Source organism: Amphibalanus amphitrite, unplaced genomic scaffold (assembly GCF_019059575.1).
Source record: "Amphibalanus amphitrite isolate SeventyFive unplaced genomic scaffold, NRLGWU_Aamphi_draft 001463F_arrow, whole genome shotgun sequence".
In the NCBI taxonomy this organism is placed as follows: Eukaryota; Metazoa; Arthropoda; class Thecostraca; order Balanomorpha; family Balanidae; genus Amphibalanus; species Amphibalanus amphitrite.
The window spans coordinates 62,024-85,433 of NW_024882956.1; the positions used below are offsets into that span (position 1 = coordinate 62,024).

Consider the following 23,410-nt stretch of genomic DNA (forward strand, 5'->3'; position numbering starts at 1 on the left):
GAAATCGCTGATGGTAAGGTGCAAAACAGCCGATTTTTGTTCGATTTGACGTGGAATTGACGATTTGACGTGGAATTTGACGTGGCTTTAAACGGACAACACCGTCTTTGAAGCCGCCTGCTGAGACGGTGCCGGATGCTAACCGGGCGGAAAGGGCTGAAACTCCCTTATGCAGACTTGAGGTGAACAACATAATGCAGCAGGAATCAGAATTGCCGCATATACCAGTGACGGTAAACGGAACAAGATTCACTGCATTGGTCGACTCGGGGTCGGCAGTGACCATCTTATCAAAGTACGCATGGGAGCAACTAACAAACAAACCAAGCCTGCGTCCGGGGGCCGCCGTGCAACTACGCTCAGTCACCGGAAATGCCCTGCCCCACCTCGGAGAAGCGATGCTACCAATAACCATCTGGGACAAAACGACGGACATGGCGACTCAGATCATCTCCGATATACCGTTCCACTGTATATTGGGTGTTGATTTTATACGCAGAACCAACATGATCTTACGAGCGGCAGAAAATTGCGCACAGGTGGGAAACCAGAAAATCCTTTTTACCTCCCGCAGTGGAAACTACAACGGGCCACGTGCAGTGACCGCTATACAATCACTGACCCTGGATCCGCGGCAAGGTGCCGTGGTCACGGTAAAGGCTGACCACCCGGGAAAGGGAAGTCGGGTGGTTGAGTTCATGCCGGTAGGTCAAGAGGAAGGCGAGGAAACCCTTTTCAGAGTTAATGCAATGTGCGGTGAAACCAACAAATCGGGATACTTCCAGATTGCGATTGAGAACCCAACTGACGGCACAATTGACATTCCAGTAGGCACCATATTGTGAACCACCATGCAATATGAGGGAACAGTGGCGTCAGTCATCTTTGAAAATCCAAAGCAAAGCGCCCTGAAAGCACCAAGCGAGCCCGCAGAAGCGCTGCGGTGACAAGGTCGATGGGCTAGCCGTGAAAAGTTTCTAGAGCAATTTAACCTCAACCACCTCAACCCAGAACTCAGAAAGGCGGCGGAGAAACTATTATGCCAGTATGAATGTATCTTCGCATCCCATGATTTTGATTTGGGCCAAGTCCAAATTGCTGCCCATACCATCACTCTACGACCCAACTCGTCACCAGTATATTGCCGCCCTTTTCGGTGCTCGGAGGCTGAGCGCGATGAGCTACACCGCCAATTAGAGCTCATGCTAAAACACGGCATTATCGAAACAGCCTATGACGGGTTCCAATCCCCAGTATTGCTGGTGAAAAATCCGGGGGCAAAGTCCGCCTCCGACCAGTATCGGCTGGTTCAGTCATTTGTAAAATTGAATGAGGTGACGGAACCAATCCGTTACCCGTTGCCAAACATGCAGCAGGTTTTGGAAGATTTGGGCAGACATCGGGGATTCTTCTCGACGATGGACATGACTAAATCCTTTTTTGGCAGCTCAGAATACGTCCTGAGTGTGCCAAATACGCATCCTTTACAACGGAACTGGGCGATTTCACACCGCGAGTGGTACTGATGGGTTTAAAAGGGGCAAGTGAAACCCTGCAACGGGTGTTAGATCAGGTTTACGCTCCGATGCTGGCGACAGGCAAGGTTCGATGTTATTTAGACGATCTCATGTGCGCTACCAAAAGTGAATCTGATCATTTACACGTGCTAGCGGAGGTGTTCAAATTGGCAAAATTACATGGGATAAAATACAAGCCCAGCAAAAACTCAGTTTCTTCACCGATCGATCAAACTGTTAGGCCACGTCATCTCGGACCAAGGAATTCGAGTGGATGACAGTAAAGTCTCGGCCATCACAAAAATCGCTGCTCCAAGCAACAAAACGGAAGTTCGGGCCTTCTTACTTTCTTAGGTATCACGGCCTTCTACCGACGCTTTGTGCCAAATTATGCCAAAATAGCACTGCCCCTAATCAACCTTTTGAAGAAAAACGTGCCGTTCCTGTTCGACGAAAAGTGTCAGGAATCATTCGGAGCACTAAAAACCGTGTTGACCAGCGCTCCAGTTTTGCGTTACCCCGACTTCTCCGGAAAGTATCCCTTCGAGGTGTACACGGATGCCAGTGACAAAGCAAAGCTATCGGCGCGGTGCTACAGCAGGTGTACCCGGATGGGACTCACCCAGTGGCCTACGCCAGCCGTGTACCAACTCCCACTGAGATGTGTCAGCCGATATACGTGCGCGAGTCTATGGCAGCCGTGTTTGCTATAACCGACAAGTTTCGCAAATACCTGCAGGGACGGCCGTTTGTGCTGTACTGCGACAATACGGCCGTGACTCACCTATTAAAATCCGTGAAGGACCCCAAAATTACGAACGCTCGTCTGGCGCGAGATGCCATTAGTCTTCTGGACTTTGAATCCACAATTAGCCACAGACATGGGCACGGATCCCAGACGACCAAACACGAAAATCAAGATGGCCACTAGATTAGTGGACTTTAAGCATGGAATTATGGTGGAAAACATGGCTAATAGATGCCTCTCAACGAACCAACTATTTTGCATTCCCTCAGAGTTCACAGTTTTGAGAAAATCCCTCAAGATCCATCTAGGATCCATGGCCACGAATCATGGATCCGAGATGGATTTTGAGGGATTTTCTCAGAACTGTTAACCCTGAAGGAATGCAAAATAGTTGGTTCATTGAGAGGCTTCTATGAGCCATGTTTTCCACCATAATTTCATGCTTGAAGGCCGTCAATCTAATGGTCATCTCGATTTCCGTGATTGGTTGTCTGGGATCCGTGCACATGTCTGATTAGCCACATCCCAGGGCACAAAAACACTCATGCAGACGGGCTCTCCCGCGTCTCCTGGGACACCCTGAAACAGGAGGCGGGTTTGATGGCAGATATTGATATGGACGCCACCAAGGAGCCGGTGTGTGCAGTGATGGAGATTGGGCACCTTCCTCATTCCCAAGGGGAATGGTTGAAGGAGCAACAACAGGACGAAGAAATTCAAAAGATCATTAAAGGGATGAAGGAAGACCACGGCAACAAAGGGCCGATACGGTACCGCCAGTACTGATTGAGCCCAGAGGGCCTTCTCACCTACCATGACCGAAACCGAATCGTACGGGTAGTGCCGCGAACCTGGCGGGGCATTGTTCTCGAAGGGTATCACGAGGGAGCCATGGGGGGACATAGAGGTGCAAAATCAATGCTCTCTAGTATACGGAATCACTACTTTTGGCCGTCTCTGTATGAAGAAGTGTTTCGCCACGTCAAAACCTGTCTGCAGTGTGAGCAAAGAAACGCGGGTTTCCAAAGGAAAGCCCCTCTGCAAGAAAGTTACCATGCAATCAAACCATTTCAAAAGGTAAGCATCGACTTCATGACTGGACTACCCAGGACGGAACGGGGTAACTCAGTGCTGCTCACGGCCATCTGCTGCTTCACCCGGTGGGTGGAACTGGTTCCCTTGCCCGACAGAACCGCAAAAGGCGTGGCGGAAGCATTAACTCGCTCGGTATTCTTCCGCCACGGGTGCTGCCAAATCGTATCAGACTCCGGAAAGGAATTTATAGGAGAATTCATGAAACAAGTATATACAGATACAGATACAGATACAGATGTATTCAAAAGAAATCCATACAATATGGCTTTTCATTCTTCTACGTCAGTTACAATGCGGACACAATGAGGACACATTTACACTAAACACACAAACCCATCATGCATACACCAACTGATCACAGCGCGCCAGCCGATCCCACGAGCCGCCTGACAGTACGGCGGAACCCAGGCTCGCCGGGAACAGCCTGCACACTGTTCAGTAACCTCACTCCCCGAAAACACATTCTCCTCCTTCCAGCTTCGGTACGAATGTTGGGGCATGTGATAAGCCCCGACTTTGGTGTTGCATGGGCATGCCTTTGGTCCGCTCTCGGTCCAATGGTGTTGTACAGGTACTCAGGCTGTCCCGTCTCAATTATACGCGCTAGCGCACACACAGTGTGGTAGGCAGCAAGCTGCTCTGCGTTCAGCCAGCGGAGCTCCTGCAGCGCCCCGCTGACATGGTCAAAGCGTCGTATAGGATCTTAAACATTGATGCGCGCACTAACACTTTTTATCACCCGGCCAGCCAGGGAAAAATCGACCGCACGCATCGGGTTATTTCAGATATTTTGGCCAAGTATGTCTGGGAGGGGCACTCGGACTGGGATCTGTTAGTGCCCCCATGCCAGATGGCGATCGATTCGTCCGTGCACTCAGCGACCGGGTATTCCCCCTACTATTTGGTACATGGCAGACATCCCACGCTGCCACCAGAAGCCATGCTGCAAAATGATTCACCAATGACGTGGCGTGGCTACTCCCCATATGTGGCCGAGCTACTCCAAAATACTTACTTAGCATTTGCAGAGGCCCGAGACCGGATCGGAAAAACAGCATCGCAGAACCGAGAGAGAAACAATGCAAAGGCCCGTCATCGGGACATTAGTGTAGGACAAAATGTGATGTTATATACTCCCAAAGTGGCTGCGGGGGACAAAAAGAAACTGGCCATGTTCTGGCATCCAGGGTAGGTATGTGGTGATTGAAAAATTCGGCAATGTCAATTATTTGATCGAGAAAGTAGGGACCCAACTACGGCAGTTAGTACATGTAGACTGCATCAAACTACACAACTCAAATGCAGCAGATGCCGAGCCCACAGACGGGTCGACAAACCAAAAAGGTAAAGAGCAGACTACGACCGAGGGCTCCAAGATCCACGTCCAACTCGAAAATGGAGACAGGAACGCCGATCCCGAAGAGGATACATGGGCGACGGAGCGAATCGATTGGGATGAAGGAGACATCGAGACACCATCTGTCAGAGCAGGCCAAATCCCGGGTCAATCACCAGAAGGCTCGCGGTCTCAGAGAGCCGAATGGACTCACGCGGAGCGATGATAAGCACGCTGCAGTGAAGGGCAATTCTCACTGCGCAAGAGCAGCCAGGAGCAAAACGCTGCAATGCGAAGGCGGCGCGGCGATGGAGGCAATGCTGCGCCATACGCGGAACGATGATAAACACGCTGCAGTGAAGGGCAATTCTCACTGCGCAAGAGCAGCCAGGAGCGAAACGCTGCAATGCAAAGGTGGCGCGGCGATGGAGGCGCTGCAATGCAAAGGCGGCGCGGCGATGGAGGCAATGCTGCGCCATACGCGGAGCGATGATAAACACGCTGCAGTGAAGGGCAATTCTCACTGCGCAAGAGCAGCCAGGAGCGAAACGCTGCAATGCAAAGGTGGCGCGGCGATGGAGGCAATGCTGCGCCATACGCGGAGCGATGATAAACACGCTGCAGTGAAAGTGTAGCGATGCGATGGAGACAGGGCAGCACCATACGAGGGGCAAGAGACAGTCCCTGCGACAAGAGTCGCGTGCTGCAACTCCTGACGAGCCTACGGCACACGTAGCCCAGTGTGCCGCCCACTGCAGTGGTCGGAAGCAACGCCGCCTACGACGGAGGAAGCCAAAGATCCGGACGCCGCCAGCCCAGCTACCTGCTGGCCGCCGTCCGCGGGTTTGACCCGTCGGTGCCATCTCACGCCGTTGCTCGGTCACGGCCCACGACGGCAGCCACGCTCGGGTGCTCCGGATCTCCGACGGCAGCCCGCGACGGTGCCATGTGCCGCGCTACGGCCACGGCCAGCACGGCCGCACACCGCCATCACTGTGACCTTCGCCCTGCCGCATGCCGCGCTGTGGTCGACAATCTGGAGCCAGCTCCGCGCGCTGCCGAGTGCCGCGCCGGCAAACAATCCGACGCTGCCCGTGCCCAGCCGTGCCTGCTCCGCGCGCTGCCGTGTGCCGCGCCGGTGCGCAATCGGACGCTGCTCGTGCCGCCATCCCGCGTGTAGTGATACACCGTGCCTGAGACTACGCTGTCCCACGCCGCCTCAGGCAGCGGTCGGACAACAGCAGCCGTGACAGCTCAGCGTGCTGCCGTGTGCCGCGCCGGTGCGCAATCGGACGCTGCTCGTGCCGCCATCCCGCGTGCAGTGATACACCGTGCCTGAGACTACGCTGTCCCACGCCGCCTCAGGCAGCGGTCGGACAACAGCAGCCGTGCCAGCTCCGCGCGCTGCCGTGTGTCGCGTCGGCGGACAATCGGACACTACTCGTGCCGCCAGCCCGCGTGCAGTGATATGAAGTGCCTGGGACTACGCTGTCCTACGCCGCCTCAGGCAGTGGTCGGACACAGCAGCCGTGCCAGCTCCGCGCGCTGCCGTGTGTCGCGTCGGCGGACAATCGGTCGCTGCTCGTGCCGCCGGCCCGCACGCCGTGATGTGCAGTGCTAAAAACTACGCTGTCCCACGCCGCCTCAGGCATCGGTCGGACAACAGAAGCCGTGTGCCCCACGGTGTTATGCGAACACTCGTGCCGTCAGCCCGCGCGCCTCCATGCGCGGTCCGTGCCACCGGCCATCGTGTCGTGCTTCGCTCCGCCCCCAGAGTACGGGAATTTTTCCCTCCTGGCGAAGAAGGGGGTATTTATATTTATGTGAGGGGGGCTTAGGCCGGTCCTGTAGGCCCTTCGTTACCTCCCCTCCGGATCTCTGCTTTCCTCTACAGGATCAGTGGTCGGCCGGGACGTCTCCCAGCCTTTTACCGGTCTGCCACCCGGGCCACTGTCCTCTAAACTAAATATACTAAACTATGCATCGTGGTTCAGGTGAATAACTCCGCCATTTTGGGGCACACGCGGTGGATAGTGTACCCTGGGTTTGGAGCTAAGCTCCCGAGCCATAATGACTAACTAGGCACCGAATGAAACTGACTCCGCTCAACCTCCGTTCTCCTCCGACTCATCCCATTTCCAAAGCTTCTGGTCAATTCATACCCACATATATTATCAAAGCCGAACATCATGAAAGGACTGCTAGAGAGATACATTTGAACCCTGACGATATAACTTCCGCGTACTAACCTACCAATACCCTAACGACAATCGACGCGCGAATCTACCTAATCCTCCACCCAGGTGCTCCTATCCTAGCTAAGGGATGTCCGTGAGCCCGCGACAATCCCTGCGTGACGGGAACCTACCTCGAGCCAGGAGAGCCAGCAGCAGAAGAGTAGTCGGGCACAGCGCAGCACAGCACTTAGGCAGGCAGACACTGAGCCCCGACTCCTCCTCCTGCTGTGCTTATGTACCGGGCTCGAGGCGGGAACGCCCCCCGTCAGCCGGCCCGAGGCTAAGGCCGACCAACCGGCGCGCTTGGTTACCATCACGCTGACCTCCACTGATGTAACTCCCAACGCGGACGCGGGCGCAACGGACGAACAGAACGAACAAAGGATAACACACGTTCACATTAATACGCCTAAATTCCTACAATTCGTACATAAAGCATAATATTTCACGGCCACATTAATACGCCTAAATGCCTACAATTCCTACAAACGTTGGCGTCACACTCAACGCTTGGTAGACCACTTTTGGCGGCGTTGGAGGCGTCAGTACCTCCCAATGTTCACAGTGAGGTCCAAGTGGTCACAAGAAGAACGCGACATCCAAACAGGAGATTTGGTACTGATCGCAGAGGATAACGTGCCCCGCGGTATGTGGACACTAGGCTGTGTCATTCGCCCGCTACATGGCAGTGACGGAAGAGTGCGGGCGGCAGAGATCAAAACAGCAAGTGGACATAAAACTCGGCCGGCAGTGCGACTGTATGTTCTTGAAGAATGTTCATAGGTGATTTAGTTAGAAAGGTAAACTAAATTAGGGCCGACGATGTTGAGAACAAGTCGCACTGACTTCAATGACACGCCTGTATGTGAATTGTGAATTGTGGCTATCGTGTGTATTTATTCTGCGAGTTTGGAAGTGGCATACCTTAGTATGCGAATGCTCTAGCCGTCACGCGCTTTGTTTATTTTTCATCAAAAAATGAATGAATGAAGTTCCAAAGATGTGCTCTCATGATAATCGTCCAATTAGCGCTAACTCGTATCGTATCGATCTATTACATTCGCAATCTGCAGTCTTGATATCGTCTCGTCTCGAACTCTTTTATTTGCTTTATCATCAAATATATTATTTTCATTTCATTATATTATTTCGAGTTCATACATTAAAACGATGGTCCTCCGGCGATACGTTCAAAACAGGGATGGTCTGGAGTAGAGTTCTGCACGGCTGCAATTTTCCACAGCCTAGCCGCCCCGCAGCCATGGCTCCACAGCCATAGCCGCCTACAGCCGTGCCCGTGACAAACTGTGGTCAGCCAGCCGTCAGCCGGCCGTGGATACTTTGAAATGCAACCAAATAGTATATAATAAGTTGTTTTTAGTTAAAACATATAGCCAAAAGCACATTGCAATGGGCTATAGATTCTCAAGCTCATGAAGCATCATAGGTTAAGTGGTTGCGTATCTGGCTTCAGGCCGAAGGCCTGAAGCCTGATGCGCAACGCATGCCTACACAAGCCCTTGCAAGGGGTTAAGAAAGATGGGTAAGTAGGTACATACATCAACAGAAAACATAAACAATGAACCAGAAGAGAAGCACTAGCAGTGTAGACATCTAATGCCAAATCCTGAAGCATGGTTGTGGGACAGAACAACAGACCCTGATGCTTTTCATTATCAATGTTATGGAAATGAAACTGAAATTGATGGACTGTCAAACAGTGATTGTCTAGTCAAAACTCTTGCTTCTTTCTTACCTTGCATATTTTCTGGGGTGTGATATGCCAGGCTTGAAGCAGCCCTCTGAGCAAGTCTCAAACTAATTTGATACGCAAGGCATCAAAACACCAGAGTGAGCATCAAAGAAAGAAAAACATTCATCTATTTTGATTTTTCCAATTTGATTTTCATTTTTCTTCAATCTTCGCTCAAATCACCAAGGACGTGCGAGCCACAATTGCCTCTTTCAGTCAAAAATTTTATTTGAGTTTTTAATACGTCAATAGCAAAGAACTGGCAATAATTTTTTTGTGTGTCTACAAACAGCCATAAAAATTATAATTAATAAATAATGAGGCTATACAATAATAAACCTGCTCTCAAAGAAGGATTCAGTATCAAATTTTTACATTTTTAGAAAAAGACGTCATTTTTTTAGTAAAGTCAACAGCTTGCGTAAGAAATATTGTGTTCAGGGTTTTCACCGTCATGTGAATTAGCCGTAAGTAAGGTTTATGCTCCCTTATAATCTAATTCCATTGGCTTCGTTGATCAGCATTTTCTGTTAGCGGTCACTCACATTCCAGTTAGAACATAGAGCGCCCGTTTTATATTATGTAATTGGACTTGCCGAAAATCCAGAAATACATCTAAGAGTTATTTTAATAATATTTTATGAGGTCTTTACCTGCCTTTACCTAGGCGTTATTTCTTTTTCTATTACCTGAAGGCTGAAAGAATTATTGAACGCTTGTCTTCAATAGCTGTAAGGCGCTCTCCTAATGACCAGGTGAGATTGATTTGAGAGGGATGTGACAATGCAACATGTTGCATTTTCTGAAACTGTCAAGCTCTTGATGCTGAAGGAACAATTGGCACCTATAATTAGTATTCTGTACCAGAGTGCAAACTCCTCTACGGCAAATGATAAAACCATTACAGGTTTTCAAAGGCTTCACCACTTTCAATGTTGTTGGGCATCCTTTGCATGATTTTTACAGGCTAGACTGCTGATCAGAATGTAAGATTAAGGATTTAAAATTTTATATTTGAGTACTTAAGATACAGCTTGAAATCTCACAGCCGTGGCCACAGCCGTAGCCGTGTTCTTGGAGATATTTGTAGCCACCCCGGCCCACAGCCGTGGGGCTGCAGCCAGCCACGGCTGCAGCCGGCCGGTGCAGACCTCTAGTCTGGAGAGCAATATACGTCGATACGTTGACAGAACTTCATAGAATGCCAATAAAACAGGCTGTGAAGGCCCAAAAGAGCGCCTCTCAAATACTGTGAAGGTCACTCATTGCAGCGGTTAACCGTTTCCCAGAAAACATGCGTATTACCGAGAAGAAAATGCTCGAAAGCAGGTCAGAGGCCCTGTTTCGCAGCACTGGGCGTCATCAGGCACTCTTTAAAATGTACCCGAAACTGGCACAAATACTACTTTCCTGGTTACTAGGATGAAGAGACATGGTTTAAGGACTAACCCAAGTAAAACTCATGCAAATTTTCGATTTATATTGGAATACTGATGATCTGCGACCCGGCGCCCACCCTGACTGAGCTTTCGGTGTGGCTAGAATTGGCATCTTCGCACATTTTCGTTTATTGGCTCCAGTGTTCTTTTGGAAAACATGTCATTTTGTGTTTGATTGTATGCTGAATTCAACGGCGGTTCTTGTGAGGTGTAAGTAAATAAACGGCCTCAGTACACTTAAATATATTTTATTGGATGTTAAAAAGTGTTTAAAAAATTGGGACACCCTGTACACCCACGGGTCACATAAACTACACATACTCACTTACAGGGTGTCCCATAAGTTCGTTCTCACCTAAATTTTACGTTTTTAGGCTTTCTTGCTTAAAGGCACGCTGAAATTGGTTCGTAACTGAGCTTACATGGTTGCCATGGCTGGTAGAAATATGCTCCACAGTAGCTAATTTCTGTAGACAAAATAGTTTTTGCTAGAGAGCCCGCTTCCTACAGAGACGGCTAACGCCGCAACATAGAGGTCTCCGATACGGGTACGTCTCAGCATTTAGTCAGCACGTGACCATTCGCGACGATTGAGGGTGATTGAGGCCTACCAGTCTGTAGCCAATATCCATCGCTAACTGGACGCACAGTCAGCAAGTGACGCCGATGATTTGTTGGGAGTCAATCACTGCAAGTTTATCCTCTTTCTAGCCAGCCCTCAGGAATGAGCCAAGTGGCCAAAACTGTGTGGCGTCAAAGTGGCCATCAAAAAGGTCAAAGGGTTAGAAAGTTGGTAAACAGACTTTTCAGGATGGATTACCAGCTGTCTAAGAGTGTTCTTTCGGGGTACATAACTCAAGGTGACTTAAGCTTTGCTTACCGGAGGGCACAAAACAGTCAAAAACGTCTTAAAATGGCCAAACATGAGTTTCGTTATGCCTGAGGCTAAACAAAACTAGAGGGCTGATGACATCAACCAGGTCATCTGGACTAACTAGTCCACGTTCGAGATGAAACACCCGTCCAAACCCGAAAACAACCCCATAAGGGCGAAGGAGGAGGCCTTCATTTCGTCCCGTTATGTTCCTATGCAAAAGGCCAGGGTCACTGTGTTGTGGGGTTATAGGCGTTCTGGAGTTGATCAAGTTACAAGTGGCAACCCAGAAACAGTTTTGGGAAGCAGAATGCTTTTCCAAGAACATCTAGGAGGAATTTCAGCCCTCAAGCTGAACTCGAACCGCGAGTATGAACACATTTATAGAGGAGAAAATGGCATCCGGGAGGTCGTAGGCCCATCTTCAGGCAAGACAGTGCATCAGTGCACAGGTCAAGCAAAGCTTAAAAGCGGTGCAAGGAGACTGTGACAGGCGTTTGTAGCAAGATCACATGCCAGGCACCTCATCGGATCAAAATTTCATAAAAATTTGTTGGTTATGCTGAAGTTGAGGCTCGTCGAAGCGTAGCGCTGTTCCAGCCTCGAGGAGCTCACGGCGCATGTCAAGTCAGTCTGGGTTAACTTTAAGCCTGCTCTGCAGCCAAACATGCCGGTTGGCATGCCGCAGCATGTATTCATGTGTTTGCCTATTAAATGGGGAGCACATTGAGGGGTCATAAATATACCAAAACACAATGTACTCTGTTTCACATGCAAACATAATGTGAGAACGAACTTAGGGACACCCTGTATTACTGATCTGACCTGGCCTGTTTTTTTTTGTAAGTTTTTTTTTGCTGAGCAGCTAGTAGCAAAAAAAAAACTGGAATATTTATGTGCTTCAAATGTGTCAACCAAAAATGTAGACACAATCCCGCATCACCCACTTTCATAGCAATGTTTTCTGAAGTTTGGCACCATCCCATCCTGCACATCCTTTCATGCATTTTCATTTTGCGAACTTACTTGAGGTCCATCACTATGCACTAGGACTATTATGTGCTACCTTAGCCTTTTTCTAACACCAAAAAGACTTTCAATGTAGGTGTGTTCTTTAATCGCGTTTCAGAGCCGTGCTTTCGGACAGTTAATCACACTTCTACAGCACACAAGTAAAATAATAATTAAAACAAGCACAAATAATGATTAATAGGAGCTGCGCCAGACATTTAAAAATGCCGAATGCGCAAAATATCTGTATTTTTCGGGCTGCCGGCGAAAAATCTGTTCCTGAACGAAATTTTCCGATAAGGCCGCCGCACTGCTCATGTATACGGGGCTACCCGAAACGCATTTTCCGTTCCCTGGCTGATGGGATATTTCCGTTTAGGCTGAATGACTCGTGTAAACAGGATAACTGACCGCTCCCCCCCCCCCCCCTGTCCGTCCGACAGTAAGATCGTGGAGCTAGAGGAGGAACTGCGCGTCGTCGGCAACAACCTCAAGTCGCTCGAGGTTTCCGAGGAAAAGGTGAGAGACACATGCCTTCGGCCTTAACCCTCGCCCTGGCAGTTGATGCACCCCCCCCCCCTAAGGTTTTTCGAAGATAGCGTGAAAATGGCGGCGCACAGCGCCGCCAAATTTGGCACAGCCTATGGGGCAACCTTTTTACATACGACCTGAAAATTTCAAGGTCCGGGTGACCTTGGGTCAGGTCACCAGGTCAGAAAAACCGGTACAAGGTCATGGTCAAATTTCAATTTTCTTTTTGCACCTGTCCAACTCACAGTTTTGGGCTGATTTCCTTCAAATTTTCAGGATGTGCTAAGTTCACCGAGTTGTATAACATATAGTTCGGGTTTTTTGAGGTCACTGACCTGAGGTCAGTTAGTGGTCATTACATCGTAATGTTAAGCCTATGGGAAAATACTAAATTCGGAAAATACTGGAGATTTCCGCTTTGTTCCATCACTTTTGTGCTTTGAAACCATAGTACTTAACAACAGATCACTTGATGCTTCTTTGTTTGGTGTACTTATCCATGGGTCAGGTCAAATGAGGTCAGCTGAGGTCAAATGACGTTTTTGCCAATAACTTGGCACATAATGACGCTAGAGCTTAAAAAATAGTGTCATTGTGTTTCTGATGATCAGCCGAATCGAATGATATGCGATATGATGCAATTTGGTTAACTTGAACTTAATTAATTAGTTAAAGTTTACTTAAAAAATTAAGAAAAACTTTAAGTACACTTAACCCGCGCGGGGCTGGGGGGTAAATTTTACCCCCCCTCGCGAATTTTTGCGATATCTAAAAAACGGCGGCGCGCAGCGCCGCCAAACTTTCTGTACCTTTTCTTACATCAATTTGACACGTTCCCTGAAAATTTGAGCGAAATCCGTCGGAAAATTTTTGAGAAATTGACATTTTAGTGACGTCATGTTCGCCATTTTCGCCTCAAAAACGGCAAAAGTTCAAACGCCGCTAACATCTTCATTTTTTAAGGAATCAAGACGTAACAAAAAAGGTTATACGTAATTTTACTTTGTCTATCAAATGGCTATCTCGGTTTTTTGAAAATTTTGGATTTTGGCCTAAATTTTTTTCAAAAAACTGACTTTTTTGGGAAAATCATTATAAAATCCAAAATTTTGAGTCTATCGAAAAAACCGGAATATGTCAGAGAAGTGGTCTATGTGCACCTACATACCAAATTTTAGAAGAATCGGTTCAAAAATGTGGGAGTTATTCAAAATTTTATGACGTCACGACACACAAATTTTTTGAAAAATGACTTTTTTGGAAGTTCTAGACCTCGTACGAAAACAAAAATAGCACCATTCGATTCGCCGTGAAAAACTGCATCAGATAGACACCTTTTTAGGCCTTAACAACCAACTTCAAAATTTGACCTCACTTGACCTGACCTTGACCTGACCTCGACCTGAAATTCATCCAGAGGTGGTCCATATCACTTATTGAGTGTGCCTATTGAATTCTATGAGTAAAATGACCCATAAAACATGTGTCGCACATGCCCTTTTCTATATTTTGTTTTTTGGTGACCTGACCTGACCTGACCTGACCTTGACCTTGACCTCTGAATGATATTGTATGCAACGAATATTGTCTTGGTAGCCTAAGAACACGTTTTGGGCGATCAGTCTCAGTCCATGACTCCATTCTTCGGCAACTACGGTGCAAGGCCGTTCCTGAGAAACTTGCAATTTGTACCCTTGACCTGACCTTGACCTTGATCTCAAACTTTAAATTAAGTACATGTTTTTAGTAGTTCGTGATGAGAGCTTTCGATTGGCGTTTGAATTTTCCAAATCGGACCATTAGTTCGGGAGATAACAGGGGGGGGGGGTAAAATTTACCCCCCCCCCCCCCCAGCCCCGCGCGTTCGGCTGGAGACCCCAGCCCCGCGCGGGTTAAGCAAGCAAAAAAGTATATCATTGGACTCGCCTTGACGTGCTGAGTTCACTGGTGCTTTTCTTTTTTCTCTATCTTAATTAGATCAAAAGTTATAAGCGAAAAACTTTTGACCTGTTTTTTGCGATTTTTTTCATTTATACCCCCCAAAACCCCCTAAATATTGACCTAGAGCAACCAAATTTGCACAGGGGCGAGAACTCCAGGGGGCCCACCTACCTACCAAATTTGGTGTTTCTAGGTGCCATAGGAGCCAATCGCGAGGGGGGTCGCATCCCCCCCCCGCCAGGCCGTGTTATGAAAAATGCCCTGCCAGGGCGAGGGTTAAAGGGGGATATGACCTTTTCGCACAAAACCTAAGTTAGGGTTATTTTCTGAAAGAAAACAAGAAATTAAACTGCAAATTAAAACAATTACCTATACTCACATCGGTACCTTGCCGACTGCACAATAATATGTAGAAGTGGGGTGCTTTGAAGCGGGTAGCAACCGTTCATGTGATGATTGGCGGCCACCAAATCCACCTACATGAGTATGTTTCATGATAAGTTAGTTAATAGAATTATTGCAACCAACAAGTATTTAAAATAATAAAAGTGAAGGACAATGAGATGTGTACGTTTTGCAACGTGCAAATTGAAACATTGTCACATATTTTTTGGCACTGTCCTGTGGTGCAGTCGTTTATCAATGACGTAAAAACTGGGTTGTTACGTGAATATCGAATAAATCTTAACCCTATTCCTGGCGGGCTCCGCCGGGACAAGAAACTGGCGGGGGGGGGGCTGATTCGGCCCCCCCCCCCTTCAGATCTCAAAAACTACACATCGCAGCGGCAAACGGCGAACGGCGTTTGATAGGTCGTTTAAGGATCTACAACTTTTACATAAAACATTTTCAGGTCAGGTCAATATTGAGGTCACCAGAGGTCATCAACGATAAAATGTTTTGGAATTAGTTACCTATATAACTTTTAAACTAAGAAACATAGAGACATAAAACCAATACATTTTTTGTTGCTCTCGCTGAGGCGATGCGAAATAAGTATGTGATGACCTTCACAGGTCAATTTAAAATTTGACCTGAGGTCAAGGTCAGGTCATTCATCAATGAGGTTGTGGGGTATGGTCATGCTGCATACCAAACGACGCGCCTTGACCAGGCGAGCAGTTTGGTACCACTTACAAGTCTTTAGCACCATCATGTCGTGCTTTATTGACAGAAAAAAAAAACGATTTATGACGTCACATGACCTCAGATGACCTTTGCCGGTGCCCCTGTCAATTAGCGGAACCAGGATCATCACCGATGAGATTATCTTCCATAATACTGAAAGAACTGGGTGGTTTTGACTCGTTTACACGAAGCAGGAGGCGTTTCAATATTTTCCCATAGGCTTGCAATGTAAAGGTCACGAGTCTGGCCTGACCTCAGGTCACAGATATGAAAATTCTGAGATATACAAATTGCACATACTGGTACCCTAACTAAAGCCTGAAGAGAAGAAATTGATCGGTCAAAAACTCTAGCTCTGGCGTGATTGCAAACTTTTCTGGGGTAGGGTCACCAAACCGCCTCTGGTGACCTGACCTGAGGTCAGATCAACTCAAAATTTTCAGAACTGTTGCGTAAAAGCCTTTTAGAAAAAGTCAGAAAATTTGAGCTTCCTAGCTCAAAGCGTTTGGGAGATATAACCAAAAAACCTCGGGGGGGGGGGGGGCTCCTGAGGCCCCCCCGCCAGGAATAGGGTTAAGGGTGCGTTTCACGCGACCTTTACACCACCTGGCGAGGATCTTGCTGACATAGAGATACGTTTCTAAACCAGTAGATGGCCCTAGCGCTGAACGCCGGTTTGTTGTCATAGGACAAGTATCACATTTCCCCTGTCCATCCACCTGTTAGCGTAGAGGAGTTCGACTGCCGGGCCGCCCCTCCCCATCCGCGCCCCGCGAGTTCGGAAAGGAGCGGCACGGGTCCGCCGCGCCGGTCAGGCCGGGCGGAAAGGACCAGATGTCATGCTCTCAGTCGAACCACATTGGGCCGAACCCGCGCCGACACACACGGATGGCGAAAGACCGGAAAAATGAAAGGGCTAACAGAATGAGGTACGGGAAAGCAGCTTCAGTCGCATTCATAGTGTTAGCTTCATTAATCCGCGCTGGGGGAAATTGGGCGTTTTTTGGGTCAAACTTGCAAGTTTTTTTTTGCCCGTATAAGCGCCGCGAAACTTGGCATAGTTAATCATACATCATTTTCTCATCGTGTGTGAAACTGTGGAACCCCGGTCTCAGGAGTTTAGGTCACCCAGTTCAGGTATATCCTAGATGCTCGAAACTCTGGTTATTGCATGAGCCATCAGCATGAGCTACACTGTATAGCACCGGACTATCGCATCGGAAGGCACAGAAGAATATGCTTAATAAAACACTTTCTTTGCAATTTTATCACCGCTTCAGGGCTACAGTGAATGCCCGAGTCCTTTGAGACAGATGTAACAATACACGATGTATTGTGCACGATGCAGTGCACGATGTAATAAGGCCATTGGTAGCTACAACTTGTATGCCTCGGAATCTTATCAGTTCATCCGGACTTATGTCCCCCAAGAAATCGTTCGGGTCGGAGCTTTCTAATTGTATCACAAAACGTCAGCGTGTCGTAATCGAGTTCGTGTGTATCGGTCGCAAAATTGAGGACGTTTTGCGACGGATTGGATTCCCCGTGATGAGGTACATCGAAATAGGTAACCTTTTGATGCAAAAGTATCAACTTCGAAATTTGACCTTTTTTACCAGACCTTGACCTAACCTCCACCAGAAAGTAACCTAAACCGTCCCTCATGGTTGTCTGACCAAAACCATTGCGTTGGAAATGAAAAGTTGGTCACAAAACATGCATCACACAGCCCTAGTAAAGTTTGGTTCATGTGTTGACCCTTGGTGACCTGACCTCTGTGACCTGACCTGGTATCAGTGACGTCTTTTAGCAACTATCTGTACAGGGTGTCCCAAAATTAATGTCACACCCTCACACAACCTTTGTTTTGCCTTCTACTGCGCAATATCAATATAATTTCACCGGTACTGGCTCCCAGACCACATACGCTACATTCTAGTCACGTGACCTTCGAATTGTTGCGACCCTGACCAGTCAAGGGGCGTACGGAGGTCATTTCCGGGGCAGTACCCAGCGCGCGCGGACCAGGTGTCCAGGATGGCGAAACTGCAGAGCAAATCGTCCCGCAGCGGGGCAGTCGGCATGGTTGCCGGTGTCATGACCCACGGCCAGGTCGCCGAGGTAGGTACTGGGCATGAGTTGTCGCACGATTTGGCGCTGGTTATCACGCGACAGAAGCGGATAGACGCCTGGGAACAAGCTAGGTCGCGGCAGGAAGACTTCCGCCAGCCGGGATAGTGCAGATCGTCATCGCGAAGTGCGGAGCTAAAGACGGGTTTATCCACAAGGAAACTGGCAAGGAGGCTGATTGCCAACAGTCATCCAGTCTTCAAATTGATAATCCATCGGTACCGGAGGATGTCTCTAAAGCTGAAGCCCAACAAGCCACGTTTCCAGCCGAAAACTTCTGCTGAACATGTCCAGGGCCATCTTTCAACAAGTCGGCGCCCCGGCTCATCGAGCTAGAACGACGAAGGACTGGTACAGATCGAACTTCCCAGCATTCTGGGAGAAGGGCAAATGGCCGGTGAATAGCCCCGACCTGTCGCCGATAGAAAATCTTTGGGCGATCGTCCTGTAAGAGGTGAGCAAAACGGCGCCAGGATAACCTGAACGCACGCTGACCAGGAACGTTCGATCTGTCTGGTCCAAGATCAGTCCACAGAAGCTAGACATGTTGATATCTGATGTCCCGGACAGTATGCTTGCCTGCATCAGGGAGGTGAGATGCATATTGCATATGTAAGAAAAGCGCGCCTCTCATGTTTGTTATTTTCATGAAATTGACGCTGGAAAGATGTGACATTATTTTTGGGACACCCTGTACTAGGCAAGCGACGCTTTGTCGATGATTTTCGATAAAATGCCTTTTAATCAATGTTAATCAACGCGCCCAGACTGACCCGGCGAGCGGTCGGGTCACCGCCGCTCGCCGGGCCAGCGCCGCCCGTGGCGGGCGCCGCAACTACGGTTTTCTAGAAGGCCCGGGAACAGTGAAACATTTTAACTTTGACCTGACCTGTGACGTCATCAGTGACCCTGTGCAAGGTCAATGAAATTAATTTTCTCAAGGCAACAGGGCTATCGAACGCCGTTTGAGTTTTGCGAATCCGTCCAATAGTTTCGGAGATACGGGGGGGGGCAAAAATAGCCCCCACCAGTGTGAGGCTTAAGGTTATGTGATCTGAGGTCAACCTTTGACCTTGACCTTTCGAAGTCAACACATATGTATATGCTACGAGGCGAAATTACGAGAGGATTACGATGCTGCTAATTGCTATTATGCAGCTTTTGCCGAGCTTTAGGTATAACTTCAAAAGTGATACGTGAAAAACTATCTCTAAAGACGCCATTTTGACTGAAATGCAATCAATTATACATCATTTTGTTGCTAATTCGTTGAGAAACACAGTCATGAAGGTTTCATGTCGCTATCTTTCATAGATTCGCCAATAGGGGAAGTTGGGGGAACGCCGAAGACTTTTTTTCTGACGCCCGTAGCACGCAAGGTAGACAACATAAGCTATTCTTGTTGGCGTCATTCGAGAGGCCAGTCTTTTGCCTTTCAAACATACCAGGCGCATTTGATGAATTCGCATACCGTTAAGCGCACAAACTAAAAATATCAAAGAAGTGACTTTTCGGCGTTGCCCCGGACTGCGGGGAAAGCCGAAAATGGGAGAAATGATCTACGGGGAATGCCGACATTGATGTTTTGCCATTTTATCTCAAACTTTATCCAGAATTGATCAAAGCTGACACGCGTTTTAAGAGCTTGAGGACGCGGTGCACACTGGAAGTTATAATTGTGTGATATAATAAGAACATGCCAGGTAAATCATTCCTTATAGGTAACAGGCCGTTGTGTCGGTTGAAAGTGTAATTTGTGTGACTAAAAATACGCGTTGCTATTCTACAGCGGTAAAGTCCACGTAGCGTGCTTTTAACACGTGCGTAATCGCACGTTTTCGGCATTACCCCAGCCTGCCATACTTTCATTTGCAGGCCCATAACTTTTCAACGTGCTGTATAAATTTCAAATAGGCAGCACACTTATGCAAAGACAATAGACATGCTAAAGATTACTTCACCGAATTGGCCAGACAAACGGTAGCATAATGAGTAAGAAATGCAGCTTCAAAGGCGCATGTAGTACCAGGGAAACGTACCTTGAAAACGCTCTTGGCGCCCTCACAGTCGAAGTATTCCGAATGACGACTCGTAACAATCATGCGATAATTGTAGTCACTTAAGCTTCAGAGCATCACTGACAGGTGGCATCCATGTCTTACGGTTTTCGAAATATCTCGAATTTCGGCTTTGCCCCAACTCCGGCATTGCCCCAACTTCCCCTATTGGCTAAGTAATTTGGATAATTGCAGCTTTCCCCGAAATTTGACCTTTGACCTGCCATAACTGGGTCAAATATTGAATTCGGGTAAAAAAATATACCACCAATCGCGAGTAGGTACTCGTTGAGAGCAATCGACTGCTCTTTGTTGCGAAGCGAGCTACGACGCTTAGTTTCGAAACACCGGGGGAGGGGTATGAAAAATACCCTGCCAGGACGAGGGTTTTGACATAACAGCCTAACTCATATTTGGTCTCACGTCACTTAGGGTTTAAGTCTCCATGGAATTTGTAGGTATTGCTGGTTATTTTCATTATTTATGTTCAGTACCGACTGCCCAGGTCAGGTCAAATACCTACCTATTGTCAAAATATACCTGTTCGCTGTTCGTAATACCACTCACACAAACTGACTTCTTTCAAAGTTGTCAGTTTCTCACAAGCTCTTCCCGGCGTACTCCCGATCAAGAGTGAGAGGCGCGCGATAGGAGACGCCTGGCTGGGCGCCGCTCATGGATAGATCGTGGGATGAGGATGAGTCTAGTGACTAGTCACGGTGAAACTTAGCAGGGAGGGTTCAGAGCACCTCGACGGCGGCCGAACGCCAGCGGAGCGCCGTAACTAATGGGTGTGACACTGTGTCAACAAACGCCGCTGAGTGACGAGCCGAGGGGACCGTCGAAACGCGCGGGCCATACAGCCAGAGACATCTCTCGGCGATTTTATAAACTAGCTGTGCAATGACTTTCAAATGAATAGAACTGCATAGTGATGCATGCAATGATGATTCACTCTACAGGATTGTGTAGAGAATCGATGTCTTTATGATTCCTAGCAGCCACATTTTTGAAATTGTTGTCATGGCTTTCATGCAGTGCACTGCAGGATGAAAATTGTATCATGGAAAACATAGTACAAAATTTGAAAAAAGGCTTGCTAGGAAATATTTTCCTCGACTTCTTCAGTCCAAAACTGCAAACATCACAGTCGTACGACAATCCGCTATTGAGTTCTATTCGTTTAAAATTTTGATTTTGCAATATGTTTGTCTCAATTGCTCAGTATACGTGGATTGCAGAACAACGGTAACCACTCTGTGATGACGAGGTTAACGTCCTTCATAACATATCCAAAAACGAAGGCAATCGAAGCAACGATGCTCTAGATATTTACGAAAAACGTTTCTCATAGCGTTACGCGTGAAACGCACCCTTAACATCAATAGTAGAAAACGTTTTTTCCCAATTGACTTAATGTCGTGGGAAACATGCATTATTACCCTGTCAAAAATGGTTTATATGACGCACGTCTGAATGAAAGCAACCAACATTTAATCATCTTAAAAAACAAGATTCTGCGAAAAATCATGACAGAATACCAAGCTGCTCAAAGAGCGAACAAATATGAGACATTTATGAGGGAATGGGGGCCAGCGAAGCAAATTATTTCCAAGGTTGCCCACATCCCTTCAGCAATATAACTCAGGTCAGATCAAAACATTACAAATAGACACTCACCGCATGTTGCAACTTCTTAGCACGTGTGTTGACACTTTTGGCCGATTGTCAAGCTCACATGCTCGTGCACATACCTAAGCATATTCTTAGCCAACCGCACATTTACATACACGCCATCCTATACGCATCTGGACAAACATGAATCAAATATCCTGATCCTATTCCCAGCCCCACTTCATGCGGTGAGTGCATCATCGACCGTCGGCGTCGCCGGACGTCCCGCCACCCGCTTGAGGTTGTCAATCAAGATGGTTTAAAGGGAAACTATCACCTTTTTCATTTTTATAAGATTGCACAATTCGAATTTTAGAAGTCGTTCTGTGCAGGTTTCAGACTTACCGGATTCTTCAAACACGATCTTTCGATAAATGATTCCAGAGTCGCTTGCGAGTCTAAAATAGTACGTGCGAAAAGCCTTCATCACTATTTTCATGATGGCCGACGGCGAAATTGTCACCTTGAATGGCGCACTTCATACATCTATCACGCAATTTCCGAAGGCAAGCTACAACATTATTTTTCAATATAAGTCTCACGCCCGTTCCAAATTTAAAGAAAAAGACAAAAAATGATGCCAACTCACAACCAAATACCTTCGTACCATACCCGAACGTTGAATCTCGTCAACCCGGCTTTGTTTACCTACTTTTGCGGCGTATCGATTCGCCGGGTCCAAAGCCGGGAATTCCAGCGCCAACGCTGAGTGCATGGTGCTAATGTGGCGCTAATCTCCAAATCCACAGCATCGGCGAATCGATTTCTGCTTTCTTTTTGCAAAATGAAAAATGCGAAACGCCAATGGTTTTTGAAAATAATTTAACTGGTAATACATTCAGAATTTTCATAACCTAGGATGATATTACCAGTATAACGCCTTTTGGGGCGACTAACGGAGCGAGCGAGAGGGTGAGCCTTGCACGTGCGAAATTTTGAAGGGGTACCTCCAACTGACTTGTGCACGGCACCCTACTAACCGGTCTCTAGCGATGTGCCAAATTTGAACACAATCGGCCCAGCCGTTCTCGAGATCTGGAAGCGGCACCCTACACGTGCGCACGTGCAAAATGGGTCCCAACTGACTTTTGCACTGCACCCTTCTAACGGGTCCCTAACCATGCACCAAATTTGAGCGCCATCGGTCCAGCCGTTCTCGAGATCTGGAAACGACCCCTGCACGTGCGCACGTGCAGCAGCACCCCAACTCTGGCACATGGATATGCATTGCCTAGTGGGTGCCTACCTACATGCCAACTTTCAGCGCAATCGGCCTAGTAGTTACCGAGATATTGCAACAATTACAAAAGTGACACCTCTTCGTTTTTGCACGTGGCACGTGCATAAGGGGTTACCCACATGCATCGGGAATAGTCCAATGCTTGGTAGAAGGAATGAAGCTACCCTACAAAAATTACCGCGTGTAAGTCGGTCAAGTGGTTGCTGAGATATAAGCGTCGCAAAATCGTGACCATGGCCGGCCGGCCGGCCGCTCATACTCAGAAATTTCCGTTAATCAAAGGGAAGACTTCGCTCGTTTCGCTCGCTCCGTAATTATGTTGATATTCGGCAAAATCGTAAATCAACTTTTGAGTTGAAGTTTCGTAGAGAAGCTCCGATTTCACGCGATTCAAATATAGTGATAGTTGAGGAATCTGGTGCGTTTTAACGTAAAAAATAGTACAAAAAGTAGGTGAAATCCCAATTTCAACATTAAATTACTCGTGACTCAGACCGAGTTTGGAAAATCTGATTTCAGTTTCCTAAAGTGGAGTGCTGATTCTACCAAATATCAAATTTTGTATTTTGGCTGACAATTTACCTTTAAGACATCTAAGCTGCTGTGCTGATCCGGAGAGCGGGTAGACCGCCGCCGCCCGTCGCTGTCGCCGCCCGGGGCGTGGCTGCTGGTCCTGTCTTCGGTGCTGCTGACGTCGCT

The 23,410-nt window shown here is 47.8% G+C and overlaps 1 protein-coding gene across 4 annotated transcripts in view; it reads left to right on the plus strand.

Moving 5' to 3' along the window:
* The window catches only part of LOC122373231 (tropomyosin-like), a 90,157-nt gene that overhangs the window by 54,839 nt on the left and 11,908 nt on the right, over positions 1–23,410 (plus strand). For 3 of the 4 annotated variants that reach the window (XM_043351078.1, XM_043351077.1, XM_043351080.1), the window contains one exon: positions 12,454–12,529. In XM_043351078.1, the coding sequence (XP_043207013.1) occupies positions 12,454–12,529 (76 nt within the window). Of the gene's footprint in view, positions 1–12,453; positions 12,530–23,410 lie in introns of those variants that run through there. The other variant, XM_043351079.1, reaches the window with a different exon arrangement.